Source organism: Micropterus salmoides, unplaced genomic scaffold (assembly GCF_014851395.1).
Source record: "Micropterus salmoides isolate LMB-PRFRI ecotype aquatic unplaced genomic scaffold, ASM1485139v1 Ms_hic_scaffold_20, whole genome shotgun sequence".
NCBI classification, from domain to species: domain Eukaryota; kingdom Metazoa; phylum Chordata; class Actinopteri; order Centrarchiformes; family Centrarchidae; genus Micropterus; species Micropterus salmoides.
The window spans coordinates 24,970,415-24,991,375 of record NW_024041151.1 but is presented as its reverse complement, the minus strand read 5'-3'; the positions used below and the strand labels follow the sequence as shown (position 1 = coordinate 24,991,375).

The window sequence follows — 20,961 nt, the reverse complement described above, 5'->3', positions numbered from 1 at the left end:
TTCCAAAATGTTACATATCCATTTTGGAAGAAAGAAAATCAATATCTCTGGTGCATCTTTCACTCTGAATGAAAATGAGAAAAAACACACCCACTTCGTGGCCTTTTAAAGTTTTACTTGTTTCATTTCACGAGAATAGCTGATTTTGTTTGAAGTGTGTGGTTTTTTTTTTTTTTTTTTTGTTGAAAGCATGATCCACTGCACAGCTCTCAGTGCTTTACATAGAAAAACAAACTAAATATGGGGAATAAAATCAACTACACACAACGCTGCTAAAGCAGTTATATCATAACAATCGAATCAGTATAAAACAAAATGTAAACACATTTTTATTGAAATTATTAATTAAGGCCAATTGCCTAAAAATTAGTTTGAAGATGTGTCTTCAATGATTTTGTGAAGGATCACTTCAAAACACTTCTTGATCCATCTCAAATGACTTCACGCAGTGTTTTTAATTAGTATTTCAGTTGAATGCAGATCATTTTTAATTTCTCCTTGGAGAGCAGTTGTCTTAGGAAAGATGATGGCCGCATTTAATCATCTATTCTACTGTGAAACCAGCAGAGTCCGCAGACATTTCAATTCAGACTGAGCCCTTTCATTTGTAAAGAGTTGTGTTTTGTCACGACACTGAATGGTTTTATGTTTCTCTGTCACCTGAGACTGTATTGAGGGACGAAGCCTTCGGGGGATGTCAGTTGGAAGCAGTTTGTTGGAAAATAAATGCTAATGGGCATTCATTGTATGTGTGCGTGAGTGAGTGTGGTGTATCGATGAGGGTGCATCAGTGTGTTTCTGCATGAACTGGACTGATAATGCTTAGCTTGGACTAGTCAAAAAGCTGCTCGTTGGCTAATTTAATGGATTCAGTGGGGGGGGGGGCGGTGGGGTAATGAGCATTGAAGAGGAGGAGGAGGAGGAGGAGGAGAAGGAGAAGAAGGAGGAGGAGGGAGTGTTGTCAATGCCGTGGGGCTTCTCTTGTCAGTATCATTTTTCAGTCCCTGTTGCAGCTCTCTTATCTGGTTACATGCATCATAGTCTATGGGATTATTTTAGTCTCAGTTTCAGCAGAGCTTTTAGTTATTTCTTTTTATCATTTATATTATTTTGAAGCAAATTTGTAAAGATGCCTACTGACTGAATGTTGGAGAAGCACTGGGGAGTTTGTTTTTCTGTATTTATCTGGATCTGTACTTGTCAGTGCATGCAAGGGACCCCTGTAGTTGTGCAGTTGCGTCTTCCTCTTACTCTCAACAGCAATAATAATCGTTCTTGCTGGGCAGTTTTAATACAAAGTACAAATTCACTACACGGCTTAATGTTGGTGGCACTGAACTTTTACACCCGTATGTGATTGTTGAACACCTCATTCCAAAACCATGGGCATTGATCTGTTGCTGTGACAGCCTCCACGTGTTTGCTGGTTGTCTGTCCTTCCTATTCTTGTGAACGCGATATCTCAGGAGCGCCTTGGCACAAACATCCACTTGGACTCAAGGATGAACTGAATGGAATTTGGTTGTCAAAGGTCGGGGTCACTATGACCTCACAAAAGACATTTCAGGTGTAACTCAGGAATTGATGATCATATTTCGTAGTTGGTTGGAGAATGAACACTTTTGACTCAAAGGTCAATGTGACCTCAAAATGACCTTGACAAACACGTTTTTGGCCATAACTTAAGAACTGATGCGAAATTAGGACAACATTTTACACAGATGTTTAATAGGATACAATGAAAACAATGAAAGCATGACATATTTTTCTCAAAAGGTCAAAGGTCCACTTCCCTGTGACATCATCATGTCTTGGAATAAGGGACAGAAGGCGAGATTGTGACAATATTTCACAGTAGGTTGGACACTGAATAGGTGTCCGACCACTAGGTCAAAGGCCATTGTGAACTCAAAATAGGTGTTTAGCCATAATTTAAGAATGAATCGGAGATTTCACTCACATGTTGACTGGGACGACCTTTCACCTCCTGCATCAGTCAGAATTTCTAGCGATTCAAATACAGGCTATACAATAGTTAAAACATAAAAACAAACAGGTAAAACAAAAACAAAACACATTTGAGGATAGAAGTAATTTCCAAAATTATACTTCAAATAAAATCATGTAAAATCAGGGAAGGCTCTTTGATAGCAGTATGTTTTAACAAAGGATTTAAGAGTTCACTGATTCAGCCAACACAATTTCCTCAGGTAGATTGCTCCAGAGCCTCGTGCCCTGGCTGCCAACGTTCTGTCCCCTCTCAATTTCAGCCAGGTCTCTACATGTACACGTGTCCCTGATTAGCCAGCACATCCGATAATCCTTCAATAATCAGTTCAACAATGTATATTCACTGAAATCATACATATGTATTATCAATATAGTGATAACTTCCATTTAGCTAAAAAATACAATTTGTACATTTTTATTCAGTTCCTTCCAATTATTTACTACATATGTGAGTCTGAACAGACATGCATGTAAACTGTAACTTGACTCATTGGCGGTGGTAAATCTAGTCTTTTTGTTTTCTTTGGTTGCTAGGAGTGAGTTTAGATTGAAAGAAGAAAAGAGAAATGTTGTTTTATATACATCAACAAGTCAACACTAAATTTACCCAATTTAGCAGTCTTGATTTGTTTTCACACCAACTAAAGCTTATGTTGAATCCATGCTTATGCTTGTGTTTTACATACTCAGACATTCACAGCACCAACACAGAGACGTAGATTACAAGTGGTGAGAGTCTAAATATCCCTTGTCTGGTTCTTTATTTCTTTCCTCTGCTCTCCCTCTCATCTGGCCTCACACTCGATTTACCTCGCATTCAAATCTCTCGCGACCATGCATTTTTCAAATGGCAGCAGCTGTGGCGTCGAGTCACGCTCTTGCTTCACCTCCACCCTTTCCTTCCCTTTTATCGGACGACTCCCAGGCGCAGTACCACAACATCCCCGCCTCAGCACAACCTTTCCTCCAAGGTGTTATAGTGACCTATATCACACTCCGCTAGTAAACATGAGAGAGGGGGAAAAAACTGCCAGGGGTCAAAGGGTAGGATTTTGAAATGCACTAATCCTTTGAGTGTATGCTGATGTGTATTTTGCTCCGCTTTAACCCTCCCTCCCCCTTTCCCCTGTGGATTTAGTCCCCTTTGGCAGCATGGAAAAGTAAATAAGGCGTGTTATCGCTGCCAACATACCTAACTCCAACTTCCTGATTCTTTTTGACTGCCATGACTCTCCCTCCCTGCCACAGTCATCAGAAATCAGAGCCTCTGTTAATAATTACCACCACAGCACATCATCCCAGTGGTGCTGAGGCTTCCACGCTGCAGTGTGATTCCAGTTTACATGTTTTTATTTCTGAGATGCTGCAGTGTATCTTACATAATGCTTTCATTGACAGTTTCTCTTCAGCCGTGCTGTTAGGTCACTGGACAATGGTCTGCTTGATAAATTGTGAAAACTAGATGGACACAGAAAGATGTGGGCTGCAGACTGGAAAAGAGAAAGGGTTGATGTGGCAAGTCACACTCCGGCTCGAGGGAGCCGTCACCTGGCAACCAGAAGATCACATTTCTCAGTTGTGTGTGCATGTGTTAGCTGTTGTTGGTATGTATGTGTGCATGTGTTGTTGTGGCATTTGGGGCAACGTTTGAGGACAATGTTCCTGACAATGTTCCTAACCCTAATGTTTTTTTTTTCAGCACAACAAAGCTTCACTCTCACACAGTTACACACAGCCCAGACCTGGAAGATGACCATTGAAATCAGCGTCATGTGCAGTTGGTCTTTCTCATTCCCCTCACGCCTGCCCTCTCACCTTTTTTAAATGCACACTGTTTCCGCAGGGCGGGTGTCTCTGGTACGAATCACTGCCCTGAGGCTGGAGGGCCTGAAGCTGGATGACCAGGGCACGTACGAGTGTCGAATCCTCTTACTGGATGAACCCACAGATGAGCTGCAAAATGGCACCTGGACTCTGCTTTCTGTAACCGGTGAGTTTTATGTTTTTGTGTTTTTGTTTTTTTCTTTGGCTTCATGCCTATATGGCTGAAAGGTGATTATTATTTAGCTCCATGAGGCAAAATCAGTAATCCACATGTTAAACAAAGAACAGGATTGGTCTGCTTATAAGAGGACCCTCGCCTGGTATGCCAATAGAAACACAGGAAGTTAGAATGGATTCTCTTCAGTCTAAATTCCACAACATCAGAAAAAAGCCAGCCTCATGTAGGAATGTTTATGTGCTATAGGACTGGGTATTGAACCTCAATACGCACCCATCCACACATTCAGTCTGTTTTGACCACTCTGCTCATAGGACTTTCTCTAGCGGTACATTGGAGTGTAGAGATAGTTCCGGCTAGGGCTGGGTATCGTTCAAAGATTTTCGAAATGAATATGATACCTCGACTTCGATACCGGTTCCTGAACGATACTTTTTTTCGATACCAATTTTATTCTCAAAAAACTTAGAACCATTGTTGTTTGTATAAAGTAACTATTATTCGTTACTTTTGTTCGTTACTTTAATAATTGTTCCTTTGAAAAATTCTACTGCTTGTCAAAAAGACATATTTTCAATGTAACATAGACCTATATTGTGTTTTTGTTGTTTCTATTCCTCTTTCTTTAGTTTTTATAATTTAATTTCATTGTTTATTAATTATGTATTTTTTATTGTTTATATGTGAATTTGTGCTCTGGCAACATTGCAACCTAAACAACCTAAACATTCATGGCAATAGGCCTGAGAGAAAGAGAGAGAGAGAAATCTCTCATCTCATTTCTGCCGCTACATATCAAATTCTCACTAGAGGAAGAGGTGGCCAGGCAACTATCACAATAGAAAGTAAACTCAATCGCGCGTGTCTTTATTCCACTGCAGCTAAGTCGCAGACATCAGCCCAAGGATCGGCACGTGATGTCACCGTCACACGGAAGCGCTTCCACCGGCTGCACATACAGGTCTGTGTATGGCAGTGGTGTCACTTAGTGATCCTTCAGAAATGCTTGGGAAAATGTAGTGTGTGGGGGCGCTACTCGGTCAATAAAAGAGCTTTGATTTGATTCAGAAAAACAGCGACGCTACCACGAAGCTACTGAGAAATGTAGTTAAAGTAGTAACAGAACTACTTGTAGTGACGCTGCTGCCCAACACTGCTCGTATGGTGGGCATGTTGAAGCAGCTCGGTGGCAGTAGAGCGCTGAGACGATGGCTCTGTCATGTTGCAGTCAAAGACGGAGCAACTTTCTGTTCTGAAGTTTAATTCCACGCACAGTCAAGGGCTTCACCAGGTTTGTCGTGTCGCCGCTCTTGGCAGCAATTATCTTACGTTGCAAATAATCTATTCTATTCTATAATATTCTTCGCTGTTGCATCACGTCTGGTGCAATTTAGCCACACTTTTGATTTTCTCCACGTCTTTTACATCCACAAGCCATGTCTCTGTGCGTAACCACCGTGAACTAGTGTTTTCATCACCACAGCCAATTACAATCACTTTTAGATCTGGGACGTCAGAGCCCGGGCTGAAAACCTCCTCCTTCTGGCGGTCTGCTAGCAGTGTAAACATGCTCAAGCTCCCAGCGGTTAGTTTAAAGCTATGGGTCCATCTAGAAACTTTGTAAATATCCAGTTTCACCAAAATCAGAATTTTTAAAAGTTGTGTTTTTTTGTACAGTGACGCCACGAGCAGATCAGCCAGGCTGAGCATGGGAAAAAAAAAAAGTTTTTCAACCTTTATAAAGAGTAAATTCATCTTCATCATATTGCTTTATTCTAACGTTAACTAACTTTAAAGTTCAACTGAAATTTTAAGTCTCCTCTCTTTTTGTTTCAGGAAATATAAACTGTAGGCCTAATGATACTGCAGCTTTTGTGCATAATTTTCACCCTCTGGGTGGGTGTTTTCCACGGCAGTGTTTGACTGACATTTGAGGGCCCGCTGTTGCTAGGAGACTCTCCCATGGTGCACTTCTGACTGAAGCACGACATATTGTCTATTAATTTTCAACGTTCAACATTTAAAGGACCCATTGTGCTATTAAGTTTATGTTTCACTCTAAAAGCGAAAGCTGGCTAGGCTGGTGGCAGCACGAGATGGCCTTAGACATCTTTATTATCCAGAAATCACGCAACAGACATTATGTCCATAGTCCTTCATTTTGGAATCCAGCTTTCCCTGGAGGAGCCACTCTGCCCTCCAGCAAGCATTTTGTAGATCTTACATTTCTTTGTTACTTTCTACTATGTCCAGTTTATTTGAATGTGTTCTTTTAACTTAAAATCTTCCATATCATCTAATGCAAATGTTGACTTTATTTCATTCATTCTGTAAAGCACGTCTGAAACACCATGTTTTGACAGGCGCTGTGTGTGTGTGTGTGTGTGTGTGTGTGTGTGTCTCTATATCTATATATATAACACTTCAAAAGTAAACTTTTGAAAAAGTTGACAAAACAACTTTTAAAAAAGCTTCTCTTTTTTAAAACTTTCCAGACAGATCAGGTAATTTGGTTAACGTTTGACTTTCTTCACAAAGGTTTTGGAAAGAATCATCTCTGACTTCAGTTATCATCATACTTATTGATAGGTTTAAATAATGAATCTAAATATGAAATATGCATCATTATTTTTTGTGCTTTGAAGTTTATCTGTATTTGGGAAAACCTTTGCTATGATTCTCCTCACAAACATACAGAACAAAGCATCAGCGCACGGCATGCTGTAGATCAAAGCGAGGTGAGACAGTTTCACCGAGTTGGTCTGTGTGAGCGTCAGGTTAGAGATGAGAATTGTAATAGATCATGACTGTGATACAGGCCTTGGATGTAACTTCACTGATGTGCCCTGCAGGCATGCTCCTCACAACCTATTGTTTGCACACTGCCTCAACATTTGAACATGATAGCAGCCTTCACAGGATGGGTGTGCAGACCTAAAATAACTCTGTGGTTTCTATATAACTGTTTAAAATACAAAGGTACGATAAGGGTATGAGTCCCAAGAAGTTGAAACTGTTGAAGTTGCAAGTGGTTTGTTGATGTTTGGAGTGCTTGCAGACGTTAAAAGAAAAGGTTCTCTGATGAGATCTGAAACTTAAAGTGGAAGCAAAACGTTCACATTAGCAGATCTAAAAGGCAGCATAACTGACATTTTCACTTCTTTATGTGAAATATTAATGGTCTTTTATTCCAGTAAACTGCACACAGGCTGCTGCTGTTTAACAAACAAGGCAGAGCGGCTGTCACACTGTATATACATTGATGGACGAGGGAGACAAAAGAGTAACAATCTGCTAGTCCAGCTCTTTGCAGTTTTTCTCTTATTGCTGCTGCTTGGCAGACAGAGTGGATCTTGCTTTAGATTTCTCTTTTAGTGTAAATAGTGAGTGTCGACATCTTACATTACAGTTTTATTCACCTTAATGGGGTGAATCTATTTGAATATGAAAAGGTTTGATTTAGGTGTATTTTATAGAAAATCTTGTGTTGTGTATCTTTAACATTAGGTGGTTTATTCATATTAAAAGTTCAGTATGTAATATTTAGGATGATCTATTAACAGAAATGCAATCTAATATACATATGCACTGCTGTCTCAGAAGGTGTCTAACAGTGCTGTTCCAAAGTGCTCGAACAATCTCTTCCTGTCTCGTAAGATGCCTTCAAACTGCCCCCGTAACAGATTGAGGCACCTCATGAAACAAGCCGAATTTGTATACGAATATACATTTTTAAAAGGTAGTTTTCTCGCTTTGATTTGTTTTTGAAAAGTTAGCGAGAACTAAACACTGAACTGTCATATTAGCCCGTGACTGTAACCAACCAAGTTTGTTCAGTATGATTTCTGAGGCGTCTGTTAGCCATTTGCTTTTTCAATAGCTAACTAGCTTTCATCAGCTAGTTAGCTGATGCCAAGGCTAGCGTCTCTTTGGACAGCCAGTGCTGACGTCACACATTGCCGTAAGTGCTGCCCTAGAAGGCTGTTCGAAACCAATGTTAACAGAAATGCCTTCACTTGAAAGTGATGCCTACTGAGGCAGCTTACGGTATCGAGGCACTGAGGCAACTGCCTTCCATTTCAAACACAGCCATAATGAAACGTTATGTTTTTATTACCTTAGAATGAGCCATTTCTATCTACATACACTGCGGGTCCCTTTACATGGAAGTTGCCATGTTGTGTTGTTTCTACAGTAGTCCAAAGCGGACGAAAGTCTCCACAAAGTGTGTTTCGTCACTATGTTGAATATGTACAAAGTAGAAGAAGTAGTAGTTGTGGTCTGGTTTGTTAGAAGTAAGAAGAGAAGTGAAATTTGGGCAAATAGAGTACCACATGTAGTATTATTATTATTATTATTATTATTATTATTATTGGAGCGTGTCAGCTACCATAGCTTTTCCTGCATGCTTGAAAAGGAAGGGGTGAGCGGTGAGGCGTTGGTTGCAATTCACAACCCCTTAACAATAAATGCCACTAAAACCTACACACTGAACCATTAAGATGAAAAGATTTGTTTAGTTAAACGTTCACCTTAATGTTTTGTTCCATAGCTCCACCCACATTCGCTGAAGCCCCACCTCCTGTGGTGGAGGCACTGGTTGGAAATCACCTCACTCTTGCCTGTGTTGCTAATGGCAACCCTACTCCAACCATCACCTGGCTAAAAGATGGCAGTGTGATTCAAACAATAAATGATCAGGTATGTTTATACAATTGTGTATGCATTATTGTGTGGAATATGTTTTTTTTTTTTTTATGTGTCTCTAGCTTTCTATATCATCGATCAATCTATCTAAACAGGAAGATGCCTTATCTCTCAGAGCAGTGAGCATGCAGTCAGCAGGACAGTACACCTGCCACGCCTCCAACTCTGAGGGATACGTGACTCGCTTGACGAAAGTAAAGATCAAAGGTCAGTTGTTGTCTGTCTGCCTGCCAATTCCTTCAGTCTCTGTGATGTCTGTCTGCCTGACTGGCTGGGAGCCACCGTAATTTACATTTCTGTTTCTCCCTCTTGCATCATATGACAGATTGGTAACAGAAACACATACTAAATTCAGCTCTTATTTTGTGCCTGTGTAGTTAATATTAATATCATGATAGGAGACAGGTTTATCATCTGGGGTTTTGAGACGTTGCTTTATCGCGATACAGCTTTATGTTTTACTCAATATAAAGGCTGAGACGTGACGTGTTTTCTTTGTCTGCTGTAGCTGAAATGAGTAGAGTGAAATGAGCAAATATCTCTGTTTGGGCATCAAATTCACATCCAATATATTTTTTCTATATAAGAAAAATCTAAATGTCTGTTGAGGTACGTGATCAAAAATATATCACAAAGTTTTGACAGATTCACAGGATTTCAGGCTACAGATGAACCAAATTTACAGTCCAGTTTAAGGACAAATACATGTAGAATATGCAAATATGCCGCTGTGTATCATTGGATTACACCGACACAGCATTGCATAATACATTTTGGATTTTATTTCTGACTTTTTCCTCTACTCCTACTCCTACTCCTACTGCTGATTTTCTCCGGAGAACCAGGACGTGTCTGGAGTGCGGTGCATGGGGAAATATTTTGTTATCGCATAATGTCTCCATGAGGTTTCACTTCAATTTGGAATCTCACAGTCGCAGTGGTCACATTTTCAATAATAATCTACATGATCCTAATACTGTTCATTTTAAGTCACATTATGTGAGCTTTGGATGCGTTTTCCCATTGCGTTGCCACATGGATGGATTATAGCAGACTAATGGCTGACCTGGATGACTAAAACCCTAAGTATCCTCTAAACTGTCACTCATGCATATACCCATCGAGCATTTATAGACCTAGGTAATAGACCTGATCAACAAGGACTGCTGTAGAGTTCATGTGCTTATTTATACATGAGACATGTATAAATAATGTGTATTAGCTCTTTGCAAATAGCACACGTGTTGGAGGTTGGTGCGGTAGATGAAATAGATAAATTAGACATTGTAGCACCAAGCTGTAGTAGCTGTATGTGATTAGTTTCCAGGGAAATTACATATTTACAAAAATGTGAGGAGTGCACGCACTTTTGTGAGATACTGTATATTTAAAGATATACTGTCATGTGTACGAGACAGCTGCATCTTACCAAAAGATTTTTGGTGTATTTTACTTTTAGGGCAGGTATCACATAAACAATGGTGTGACCAGGCAGGTAGACAGAGTTGGGATCGCCAGTGAGGTGTTTAGGAGGATTTACATATTTATATGTATGAATTAGTTGTATTTGATATTTGACATAACAACTGTTGAGTGTGAGTGGTTGTTTGTATTTGTGATGTGATGGACTGGCAAACTGTCCAGGGGTGTACCCCCCCTTTTGCCCAATATAAGCTGGGATTGGCTCCAGCCCCCCGCGACCCTGTGTGCAGGATAAGCGGTTGACGATGGATGGATTTGTTGTTAATGTACTTTAGTTTTGTGTATGTTTTTTTCTTTTCTTTTTATTATTCATTTTTCTTCCCTATAACCTGTGTATTTCACCCCCATTACGTTACCCAACTCCATCTTGCACAGCTTTTACATTTAAGCTTAAGTTTTAAATTTAATTTTACTTTTTACCTACTTTATCTCATATATTTACTTTAACCCCTAACTTACATCAGTTGCGGTAATGTTTCGTATAACAGAACCCCACATTTTCCTGAGCATTTCCATCTTCCCGTTCATGATGTTCTCTAAGATACAGCATGATAAGAGTTCATTCCACCACCACTGTTCTGTGGTTGGTAAGTCAGACTTGCATCTTGGACATTTTCAAGATACTAAAAGGTAGTGTTGATGAAACTGAAAAGGAGCGTAATACGTACAATGTAAGACATTAAACTGGACTAATCTATGTCTTGTATGTATGAGTGGATTGTGAGACTTTCAGTATTTTCCCATTTTCCCAGCTGTGCAGCTCTTACCAAGATATTCTGCCTCTTAAATGTCATGAGCCATGTTAGCAAGAAAGGTGAACACTGACAGTGATAAACACATGAATAGATGTTGAAACAGGTGTATAACATGAGTTTATTCAGTTATTTCGTGACTGTATTTGCATCATTATTGGGTCTTTGTGTTAAATTCTGACTAAGAAATTACAAAGAAACACAGTTTTAGTGATTCAGACATTTGCCTGTCATGACTTAAGCTATGATAAAAAGAAATATAACGCACCCAAAGATGACATTACGTTTTGAGTGAGCACCTTTTGCAGGAAAAATAACATTTTGTGCTCTCTGGTGGTTGCTTCTAATGTTTGAGACCTGCAACAGTGTTTCCGAAAATGTGCTTATGGATGATGGAATTGCGATGGACATTTTTGAGCTATTTTCTATAGTTCTATAGATAATAGTTAATTCTAACCCTTTTGTGAATATACCCATGTAAAGTCTTTCATAACCCCCCTTCCACTAGGTCCGCCTGTCATTGTCGTCCCTCCCGAAAGCACCTCTCTCAACATGTCCCAGAATGCGCTTCTCCGGTGTCAGGCGGTGGCCGATCCCCCCAACATGACCTACGTGTGGCAGAGAGGTGGAGAAAACGTCTATCACATAGAGTGAGTGCAATCTTTATTCTTTGTTCCTGAGCAGTCCATTTTCACCCTTATTGATGTTTGATGTAGCGTGTTTGAGCAGGCAGAGTAAAAGGTACCTCTGTGGGTTATTTCTTATTTTTTGTTTTATTCTTAACGTTCTAGGAGCACAAGAATGGTTGTAACATCTAATTAAAAGCCAATGTTGTGCTTTTGATGGAACTTGGATGTTTCACCGAGAAGTCAAAAAGACAAAAGAACAGAAATAAAAACATAATGAAATGCACCACAATTGACCCTTTGCTAAGCCACGCCTCTTAGTTACTGTTGCTAAGTCCAACCAAACTGTCAGACTGCCACTGTCTATTACTGCACTCCCCGCAGAAATATTGTCAAATTTTTGGAAAAAGCGATCTCAGAAAGAAGCAGACAGTTTTGCATTGTGTATTTAAAGGTTTTATTGAGGCTGTCAAACTGACATGAAAAAAACTGAAAGACAGAAGCTAAAGCCTATCGATCACATAGTAAAAGTGAACCACCGTATTATCTGACAATTGAGAAAGAAGACAAAGATATTAAGGATCAACACTGTTCCTGTACAGCTGGGTAGGTCTCTGTTCACTATTACCATCATTACAAAGCAGATCGGTAGGGCTTTATAATGTTACATTCAGTAGTAAGTTAGCTAGAATTAGCTTACTACCATTACATTAGGAACAATCCACAGCCTACATTTTTCTGAATTTATTTTAGGTTTTGGAAAGGGAATAAATCTTACTTCTACTTTTGATCTCTCTGGGTAGCAAATGTAATTATTATAAGTGCCCCAGGAACAGCTTTGACCATAACTCAGAACAATACAGCGAAAAAAAACCTAGAAAACAACTCCTTTTGCATGACAGTCAATGGAGCGCAGCCATGAAAGTGTCGGACCTCAGTTAGAGCGAGTCCTATACTGCTCTGTGATTGGCCAGCTGTGTATTTGGGGCATGGCTTAGCGAAGGGTCAATTAAAATAAAACAAAGATCAATGAGTATGATCAATGAGTAAGATCAATGAGTAAGATCAGATAAAAAAAGATCCTAACATTTTGCTTGAAAATGAAAATCACCTTACTCTTTAGTCCTCTGTACGAGGTAAGATCTATAGGGCCTAAAATGTCCTCCTTTATGTCCACAGATTCAAAAATCTGCTTTTCTGTGAATAGAACCTAAAATCTGCCTCTCCACAGGTCTTAGTTGTGGCCCATGGAGCAACAGTACATAAAAGCCAGTAAGAGGAACTCAGACAAATCTACAAGCGACATTTCTTAAAAGCCTTTTTGACATGTGCTCATGTAGCGGTTCGCTGAATGATTTCATGACAAACGTTGGATTTTCTTCTAAAACTGCCAGGGAGTAAGTGGAGTGATTTTAAAAACAAGTGCAATACCTGCTTTGCTTTAGGTCTTTCACATGTTGCTATATTCTAAAAAGCATTCTCAGTTCTTTGATGACTGAGGGACAATTTAGAGATCCTGCCTCTCACATTAGATGGAGGTAGACATGAGAATGCATAATGCACTCATGAAATTTACAGTCATTTGAATAAAAGATCATCAATTTTATATGTTGTATGTTAATCAATAATTTATTACGCACTCAGAACCCCTGCCCGTCAGGTATTAAAGTCAGCTTATGAGACTCTCAACTCGGATGCTGACTTATAAAGTGAAACCGCAGGCACTCAAAAATATAAGAAAAAATAAGAATGGGGAAGGCAATATTGAAAAGCCTTTATTTGAGTGGCTAAATTATTAAAAATATGTCATGTCAACATGCTTCGACCACTGTATGTTAGGGCTTTAAACAAAACCTATGCATTTTGGAAGTCCCTCAATGGATGATTTTTTTTTTTCTCAGCTATGAGTTTGCTAACTATAGCTTGCACTAAAATAGCAACACTTAGGTAGCAACTGTAAAATCAAAAAGACGGCTCCTTGGAATAATACACACCACTACATATGTTTTTGTTATTTACAAAGACAGAGTCCCCCCCCCACCGGGAGTGTCTATGGTGATTCCTGCTTTGGTTGCCACGGTATGTAGGTACAAGTAACTTTTTCTTTTCACTTGGAGATAACTTTGGCTGCACAATATGTTTTTCACTGGCCAACACACATCTAAGGGTCACATTGGAGCACTTAAAACTGAGAGCTTTGCAGTAATCAAACCTGCTAGGGATGAAAGAATGCTGTGTTCCTCCAGTATCTGCCCAGGAGAGAGAGAGAGAGAGCTGTACGTCGGCAATATTCCTGAGATGATAAATGGTGGATTTTTCTCCAATTCAGATGTGAAATTCAAATCAGCATCAAGAAAAGCACACCAAGGTTACTAGCTTGGGGCTTGACATTTTGTGCCAGGGATTTTAAGGTAGAGAACAGCTTTTTTTTGGCGGGGGGGGGGGGGGTTCAGTTGCAAGATATACGGTAACATCCATAAGTTGTAAGTTCAACATCATATCATATAGAGGTATCACCTGTTACGAAATCACACCAATGCAAGAGCAGAGCTTGGTGTACTGTACAAGTAGGTGTGGGTGATATGAACACAATTCACTATCATAAATATCGTAAAGTTGCTGGAAAATCTATGGATCAAAATTACCAGACAGGAATGTCTGTTTTTTGGCTAATTTGGCAAATTAAATACCTGAAAAGTCAAGTCAAGGTACATCACTACATTAATGAAAGAAATCCAATATTGCCATATAGCAGTCCTGCTCATTAATCTGCAACATTGCCCAGAAATACCAGTACAGTCAGAGAGTCAAAGATGTCAAGGTGTAACTTATCATCAGCTTAACGCCTTGTTTTTGCAGATCTCCAGGGGTAGTAGTTGCCACCTTACTGCAGTGAATTGTACTTAGTGGTAAATGTGGATATAGGTGCAATCAGGAGAAACGTATTCAGCTTGGTATTAAAGATGCACTGTGGAGTTTTCTTGCAAAGAAACAAAGTAATGTTTATAGTCATTAGCCATGTTTCCATCCAATTGTCATGCAAATTTTAACCGTACTTTTGAGATGTCGCAAAGAAGAAAAAAAATAAGTAATTGCGAAATGGGTGCATTTCCATCAGCTGGATTTGAGTGAATAAACCAGGCTACGGCAAGCGTAGTTACGTCAGTAGTTGATGTTACACATGGCTGTAATAAACAAGACATATGGGTTCCAAACCAGAAACAAAACCAGTCGCATGAACCTGATGGCCAGTGATCTCCAGAAAAATGGAGAGAGGGCCTCAGAAATGTGTTTCAAGCGGGCAAGTTGCCAGCTATGTCTCTGTACGTTATGGGAACCTCGAGTGTTGTGCAGAGTTTTGTATGCCTGCCGAGATTTGCATCCACCTGTTTTCTCAGCACAAATGAGCGTTACCAGCCGCGAGGTGCATGAAATTCTCGGCAGGCATGCAGAACTCTGCACAACCGGGAAAAAAGACGACAGCAGAAACATCTGATCAGACGTGAGTTACAAGTTCGCTTCATCAGAACTTATTCAGACACTTCAAAAGTGTTTCAATCCCCCATGTAGCGCATTTACTCTTTTTCGACAAAGGCAAAAACCACCTCAAGCGAGCATAAATTTTTATTTGCGAAATTGAGGATTTTTTGCGAATTTTGCTGTTTCCATCAACCTTTTCTAATGAGATACTTGAAAAACGCTGATGGAAATACGGCTAGTGTTTCTTACCTAACGTCATTGTGTGTGCATTGTTTATGATTTATGACTGCTATCTAGTGGTCTTCTTCTCTGCGCTTGTAGGCGCATTACTACATTTCTTTGCACTTCACTGTAGGGAAGCTACCTGCTCAACACCAAATGGCACAGAAAGTTAGGGAATAGCTCGTGAAGAAAGCTGAACAGCGGAAGAGCCAGATGTTTTTAGTGGAGACAAAAAAAAAAAGAATATTAGACATTCATCTGGTCTACCTGACTGCTAATGTTGTTGCTCTGTGTCTGCTGCATAGTAAAACACATTAGGCAGAATAACTTTATAAGGCAATATAGACTTCAGGCGTGTGTGTCATCTTGTTTTTGGCTTCTTATTCTCCCAAAAGGCCAAAAAAATAAATCAATGCAGACTTAATGAAAACAGTATGTAAACAGTACGTAATAGTGTCTGCACGAAAAGACACATTAAATACAAAATACATATATAAATAAAATACAAGAAGGGGGAAAAACTGCTTCAGTCGTGTTACTTTAAAAGAAAAAATTAAAATGGCCTGAAGCTGCAGCACTGAATGAGCTTTTCTGTAGGAGAGGTTTCACAATAGCCGCGCTCAGTGGCATGGAGAAGATCCGAGTGAGCAGAGAGGCGGTTCATGATTGCCAGCGCATCATCCACCAGACAATTGAACACTCTTTTAAAATACGTTGGCTGGGATAGGGTCAGTTGAGCAGGTGGAGGGCTTCATTTGCATTACTTCTCCTCCTGAGCATTTCTCTATCACACATATCATTATTCATTACAGTTACACTCAGGTTAATACTCAACCTGATTTTGATGAGGAAAAAAGTTTCAGAGAGGCTTTTTAGAGCTGATATATAATGCTGTTCACAGCGGAGTAGCGCACACGAGGATTATTCTGATTATCTCTTACTAATTTTGGGAAATAAGCTCCTTTGTAATTGCTTTGTTAAAAATAGTGAGGTGCTCTTTGAGAATGTCAGAATGGACTTTCAGTTTAGTTTTTCTCCATATACGCTGTGTGCAAAATTATAAGGCAAGTGAGTATTTTGACCATATCATAATTTTTATGCATATTTTCCATCTCCAAGCTGTATAAAGTTGAAGCTTATCAGGTAATGTATATTTGTGTAATGAGTGAGGGTGTGGCCTAAGGAGATCAACACCCTGTGTCAAGATGTGCATAATTATTAGGCTTCATGACCTCAGGTAAAATGGGCCAAAAAAGAATTTTAACTGACACTGAACAGTCAAAAATTATAAAATGCCTTTCAGACAGATGTAGCAAAATTTTTGAGACATGACTACTGGACAATCAAATGTTTTCTTGCTTATAATCAATTGGGGCGCAAAAAGCGCATGGAGAAGAAAAGGTGCATGCAGGCATGGATAGTTGTTGAGATATTTCAGTGTGGACCACAGTGGCAGACTGGCATCCATAGAGCCATATGGCTAGCTCTGCTAAAAATGTCAAATATTCTGTTTCCAGCAGCTCAAAAATGAGTAAACACCAATAATCTCTGTTTTGTATCATTGGAATTTGAATGTGTTTGGGTTTTAGACAGTTTGAGAGACATTTTTAAGGTGTCTTTTTGTGCTCTGGGAACTGATCTTTTACTTTTTGTTCTACACTTTATTGACTAAATGATGAATCAGTTAATAAAAAAAGGAAAAGGATGAATCCATAATGAAAACATCAGTTGCAGCCTAAATGTGTCAGCAAATAGTTACCTTTTTTCACACATCCAGCAGACAAGGAGCAACATTTGTTTAGAGTTGTGTTTGTGTCCACCTGGTAAACATACATCATATCTTCACTCTCCTTTGAGCTCTGGTTTGGTCTCCACGAAGTACTGAGAAGAATATCGGGCACTTTAGCTGCTAGATGCTCCACTTTTTTTCACCAGCCTTTGCGTGTCGACCGTTTGCTCCTGGGTAGGTAGTGTACAGTGAGTTTATTGGAGCTCTGTAGAGCTTCAGAGTTCTTGTTAATTCTTTGTGGGGTTTGTTACTGCATGTGACCTCTTTCACATTAGTCATTCAATTAATTGTTAATATAGAAATATTGGTAAGTGGAGCTTTAATAAATGCAGTGTTAAGTTGATGTTGATATAAATGCAAAGAGAGAGAGTAGCGATGACAAATATGCAGACCAGTTACAGTACATGAGTCATTTGACCTGTATGATAATTAGCCCAAATGTGTGACAATGGGGTCCTCTCACGATCACATAATGTCAGTGTGCATAGACAGTGTGTAAGTGTCGCAGCCTGGTAGAGGCCTGGATTCTCTGTAAATGTAAGAATGTACAACATGAGTGGACATGCTTCTTCCTACTCTAACTGAAATTAAATGACATTTTCTTAACCTCCATCTGTATACAGTGATAAATAACTCACAGGAAAAAACAAAAGCCTCCTATAGCCTACTGTTGATGCTCCGAGAGCCAGTTTTAATGGAAGAGCTGAATTACCACTCGCTGTTATTATGAAGTGGCTGTTTTGTTATTCATATGTTGAAGTATTCCCATGTGTTTTCTCTCAAGGTCTCTGAAGTCGCGAGTGAAGATCATGGTAGATGGAACTCTACTCATCTCCAGCGTCATCCCAGAGGATTCTGGGAACTACACCTGCATGCCGACTAATGGCCTGTTGACCCCGCCCACTGCCTCCGCCAACCTCACAGTGATGCGTGCGTTTTATATTCTGTAGTCATGAGACTTTTTTTTTTTATTTATTCAGAGTTTCAACACCTTATAACAACAGGAAACATTTGTAAAGGACCGTATGATATAATTCAGTGTTTCCCCTATATACATCTAGCCACTGCTGAAATCTGATTTTTACCTTCTTTTTTTTTTTTTGAGAGAGGAGAGGAGGAGAGGAGAGGGCTCTGTCTTATCTCTTTTGAAACTAGCAAATTAAATCTAAAATATAGCACCGTCAAGAATAAATAGTTGGAAGAAGGACTGACAGGTAGTTAGCCAAAAACTGACTCCACTGTTAACAGTTCCAGCTTTTTTATCCCCACTTCTGTGTCAGTTATAAAACATTTTTTTGGTATGTGGTACAATTTTATAAACCCACGTTTGTTTGCAACATGTGAGACATGTTGTATTGGTATTTTATATGCAGATATACACACTTGCGCGCTAAAATGATATAGTACATGATATAGACACTGCTGTGTTTTAGGATAGGTTAGATTCTACTAGATCTAAAATACTAAACAATAAAGAAATAAGGTATATGATGCTAAAAAGCAATGTTTCAATGCCCTTTTTGTATGTATGTATATAGCCCATTATCAAATAACTTATTCGCCTGAAAGGGTTATAATCTGTACATATATGACACCCTCTATCCCTAGACCCTAGATTCAGATAAGGGAAAACTCCCCCTAGAAAACCCTTTTAACAGGGCAAAATGGAAGAAATCTCAGGAAGAACAGCAGATACGGGGTAAAATCCCAATATGGACAATCACGATGACAAAATTATAGATAGATTGAGAACACATCTGGGGAAAATGGAAAACACGACCTTCTCTCCACCAGGGAGACCTACAAGAGGACAGACGACGCAAACACACAAGAGGCAAAGCTCAAGCAAACCATTCACACAGACGGGAGAGAAAGAAAGAGAGATAGAGAGAACAGGAAAGGCTAAATCTCTTGGAGGATGAATGTCCAAAACATCTGGAATGAGAGAGAGAGAGAGAGAGAGAGAGCATAACCACAACCATAAATTATGTCACAATGTGCTCACAATGATGATTTTCTAAAGCAGAGATTCTAGTGATAAACCTCTATGTACATTGTTGTATGTTGACCACCAATTATTGTGACCATATGAATTACAGGTATATTCACATATTTACAGTAATTGACAGTGACATACATGTGAGCATTTTTGTTTTTGGTTTGTGTCAACTAATCATAATTAAAAACATAAGCCTGTGTATCGTTTTAACCTTTTAACAGCATCGCAAAAAAAGCAAAAAAAATAACTGAGATTTAGTTACTGTTTATTGGTAATTTGTGTATTAAACGACCTGTTAATCCATTTGGGAGTGACAGCAGCAGGTTGCAATCATGTGTTCTGAATCTTGGTGTTGGCCTATTTTTATGTTCCTTTTTAAAGTAATGCACATTTTGTAATGTATTTGCTTATAAATGTTCCTGGAATAAATCATTAACAGTTAGAAATGACTTTTCCTCGGAACATTTTACTGTTTGTAGACCTGTAAAACCCTTCACATTCAGCCAGCTGTAAATACAAAGAGCAGCACTTGTGGTAAAAACATAGGCTGAAAGAAAATTTATTACAAAAAGGCCACCAGTACATATGGTTTCCAGAGTAAGGGGTATCTAAATAGTAGTTATTAAAAAGTAACAACTTTAATTTCTTTCCTCTGCTCAGACCCAGCCCAGGCTCTTCAAATGCCCCAGCAAACGTACCTTCCCACGGGTATGGATGGTGTAGTCACCTGTGCAGCGGCAGCTCAGCCTCCGCTGCTACGTGTGGATTGGACAAAAGATGGAGAACCACTTGACCTGTCCTTGGTAATAAAAATAATAATTTCCAGATGGAGGCGCAGTCAACACACTGCCCGACCTTTATTGTGTGCCAAAACTCAAATTTCTGTTCCTCGCTTTGTCAGGTCAACACTACTCTATTTATTAATTCCTGATGACTGCAAATATCACAGGGAACCGGCGGCTGAATCCATTCATTTTCTTTTAGCAGAGAAATGTGCTGACTACAGGCATGTATGAAGCGACAGCTGTCAGCAGCCGATCATGCAAAAGCACAGTCATCCCACTCAACTTGCCTACTGAAAAGCAGAGCAGCAATTTTTTCCTCAGTGTGAACACTGAGGTAGATGTTATGATATTTTTTTCAGACATTTCCTGTGTCCACTGATGGAATTATCCTTTTAGCTTTTCAATTGGGAAGTCATTCAATAACATACTGTATATCTTGATGGACATGGGTGATATGTTCAATCTTAAAAGCTTTTGAAGCAATCCCCAAGGAACTCCTTACTGCCCCTTGCTCTCTCATTTCCTTTTTTTGCTTCCACTTCAATCTATGGCTTTATCTAAGGGATGGGTCTAGGAACCTTTATAGATGACAGGCAGGGGGTGTGACTTTCCATTAGTTTTTTTTTTTACCTTTGTCTTTCAGATCGGAAAACCATATTTGCATGGGTTTTTTTTCTTTCAAAATAAGAGCTTTTAAAACCATTTTCTTTCTTTCGCAAAAGATCCACGCGCCGTCTTCTCCTCTCTCCGGCCTTCATTTGCCAAGTGACCCCACCCCCCTCAACACTTTGGTCTAAGTGATGGACATGCCTGTAGATGAGTCACACTGCAGGAAATGTGATAGATTCCTGTAGTGCAGGAAGCAGGCATTGGAGTCAGGCTGTTATTCGGCCAATTATTCCAATTCCACCCTGGATGTCACAAGCTTTTTGACTTCATTAAACTGAGTGGGAACGCGGTCAAAGCACAACACGAGCCTTAAAAGACAAAAAAAAAAAATACTTGAAAATTTTAAAGCCTTTAATGCAAATGCTTCAAAAAGCTCTCCAGAGCCATTCTTTTATGTGTGTTTGGATTCACCTCGTGGGAATATCCAAAAATTTGAAT

General features: G+C 39.4%; 1 protein-coding gene across 3 annotated transcripts in view; it reads left to right on the top strand.

Annotated features, from left to right (window-relative positions):
• igsf9a (immunoglobulin superfamily, member 9a) overlaps positions 1 to 20,961 on the top strand; it is a 51,632-nt gene that overhangs the window by 13,347 nt on the left and 17,324 nt on the right. For all 3 annotated transcript variants that reach the window (XM_038733900.1, XM_038733899.1, XM_038733898.1), the window contains exons 4-9: positions 3,854 to 4,000; positions 8,565 to 8,713; positions 8,815 to 8,926; positions 11,462 to 11,603; positions 17,855 to 18,000; positions 19,730 to 19,872. In XM_038733900.1, coding sequence (XP_038589828.1) covers positions 3,854 to 4,000; positions 8,565 to 8,713; positions 8,815 to 8,926; positions 11,462 to 11,603; positions 17,855 to 18,000; positions 19,730 to 19,872 — 839 coding nt within the window. The remainder of the gene's footprint in view (positions 1 to 3,853; positions 4,001 to 8,564; positions 8,714 to 8,814; positions 8,927 to 11,461; positions 11,604 to 17,854; positions 18,001 to 19,729; positions 19,873 to 20,961) is intronic.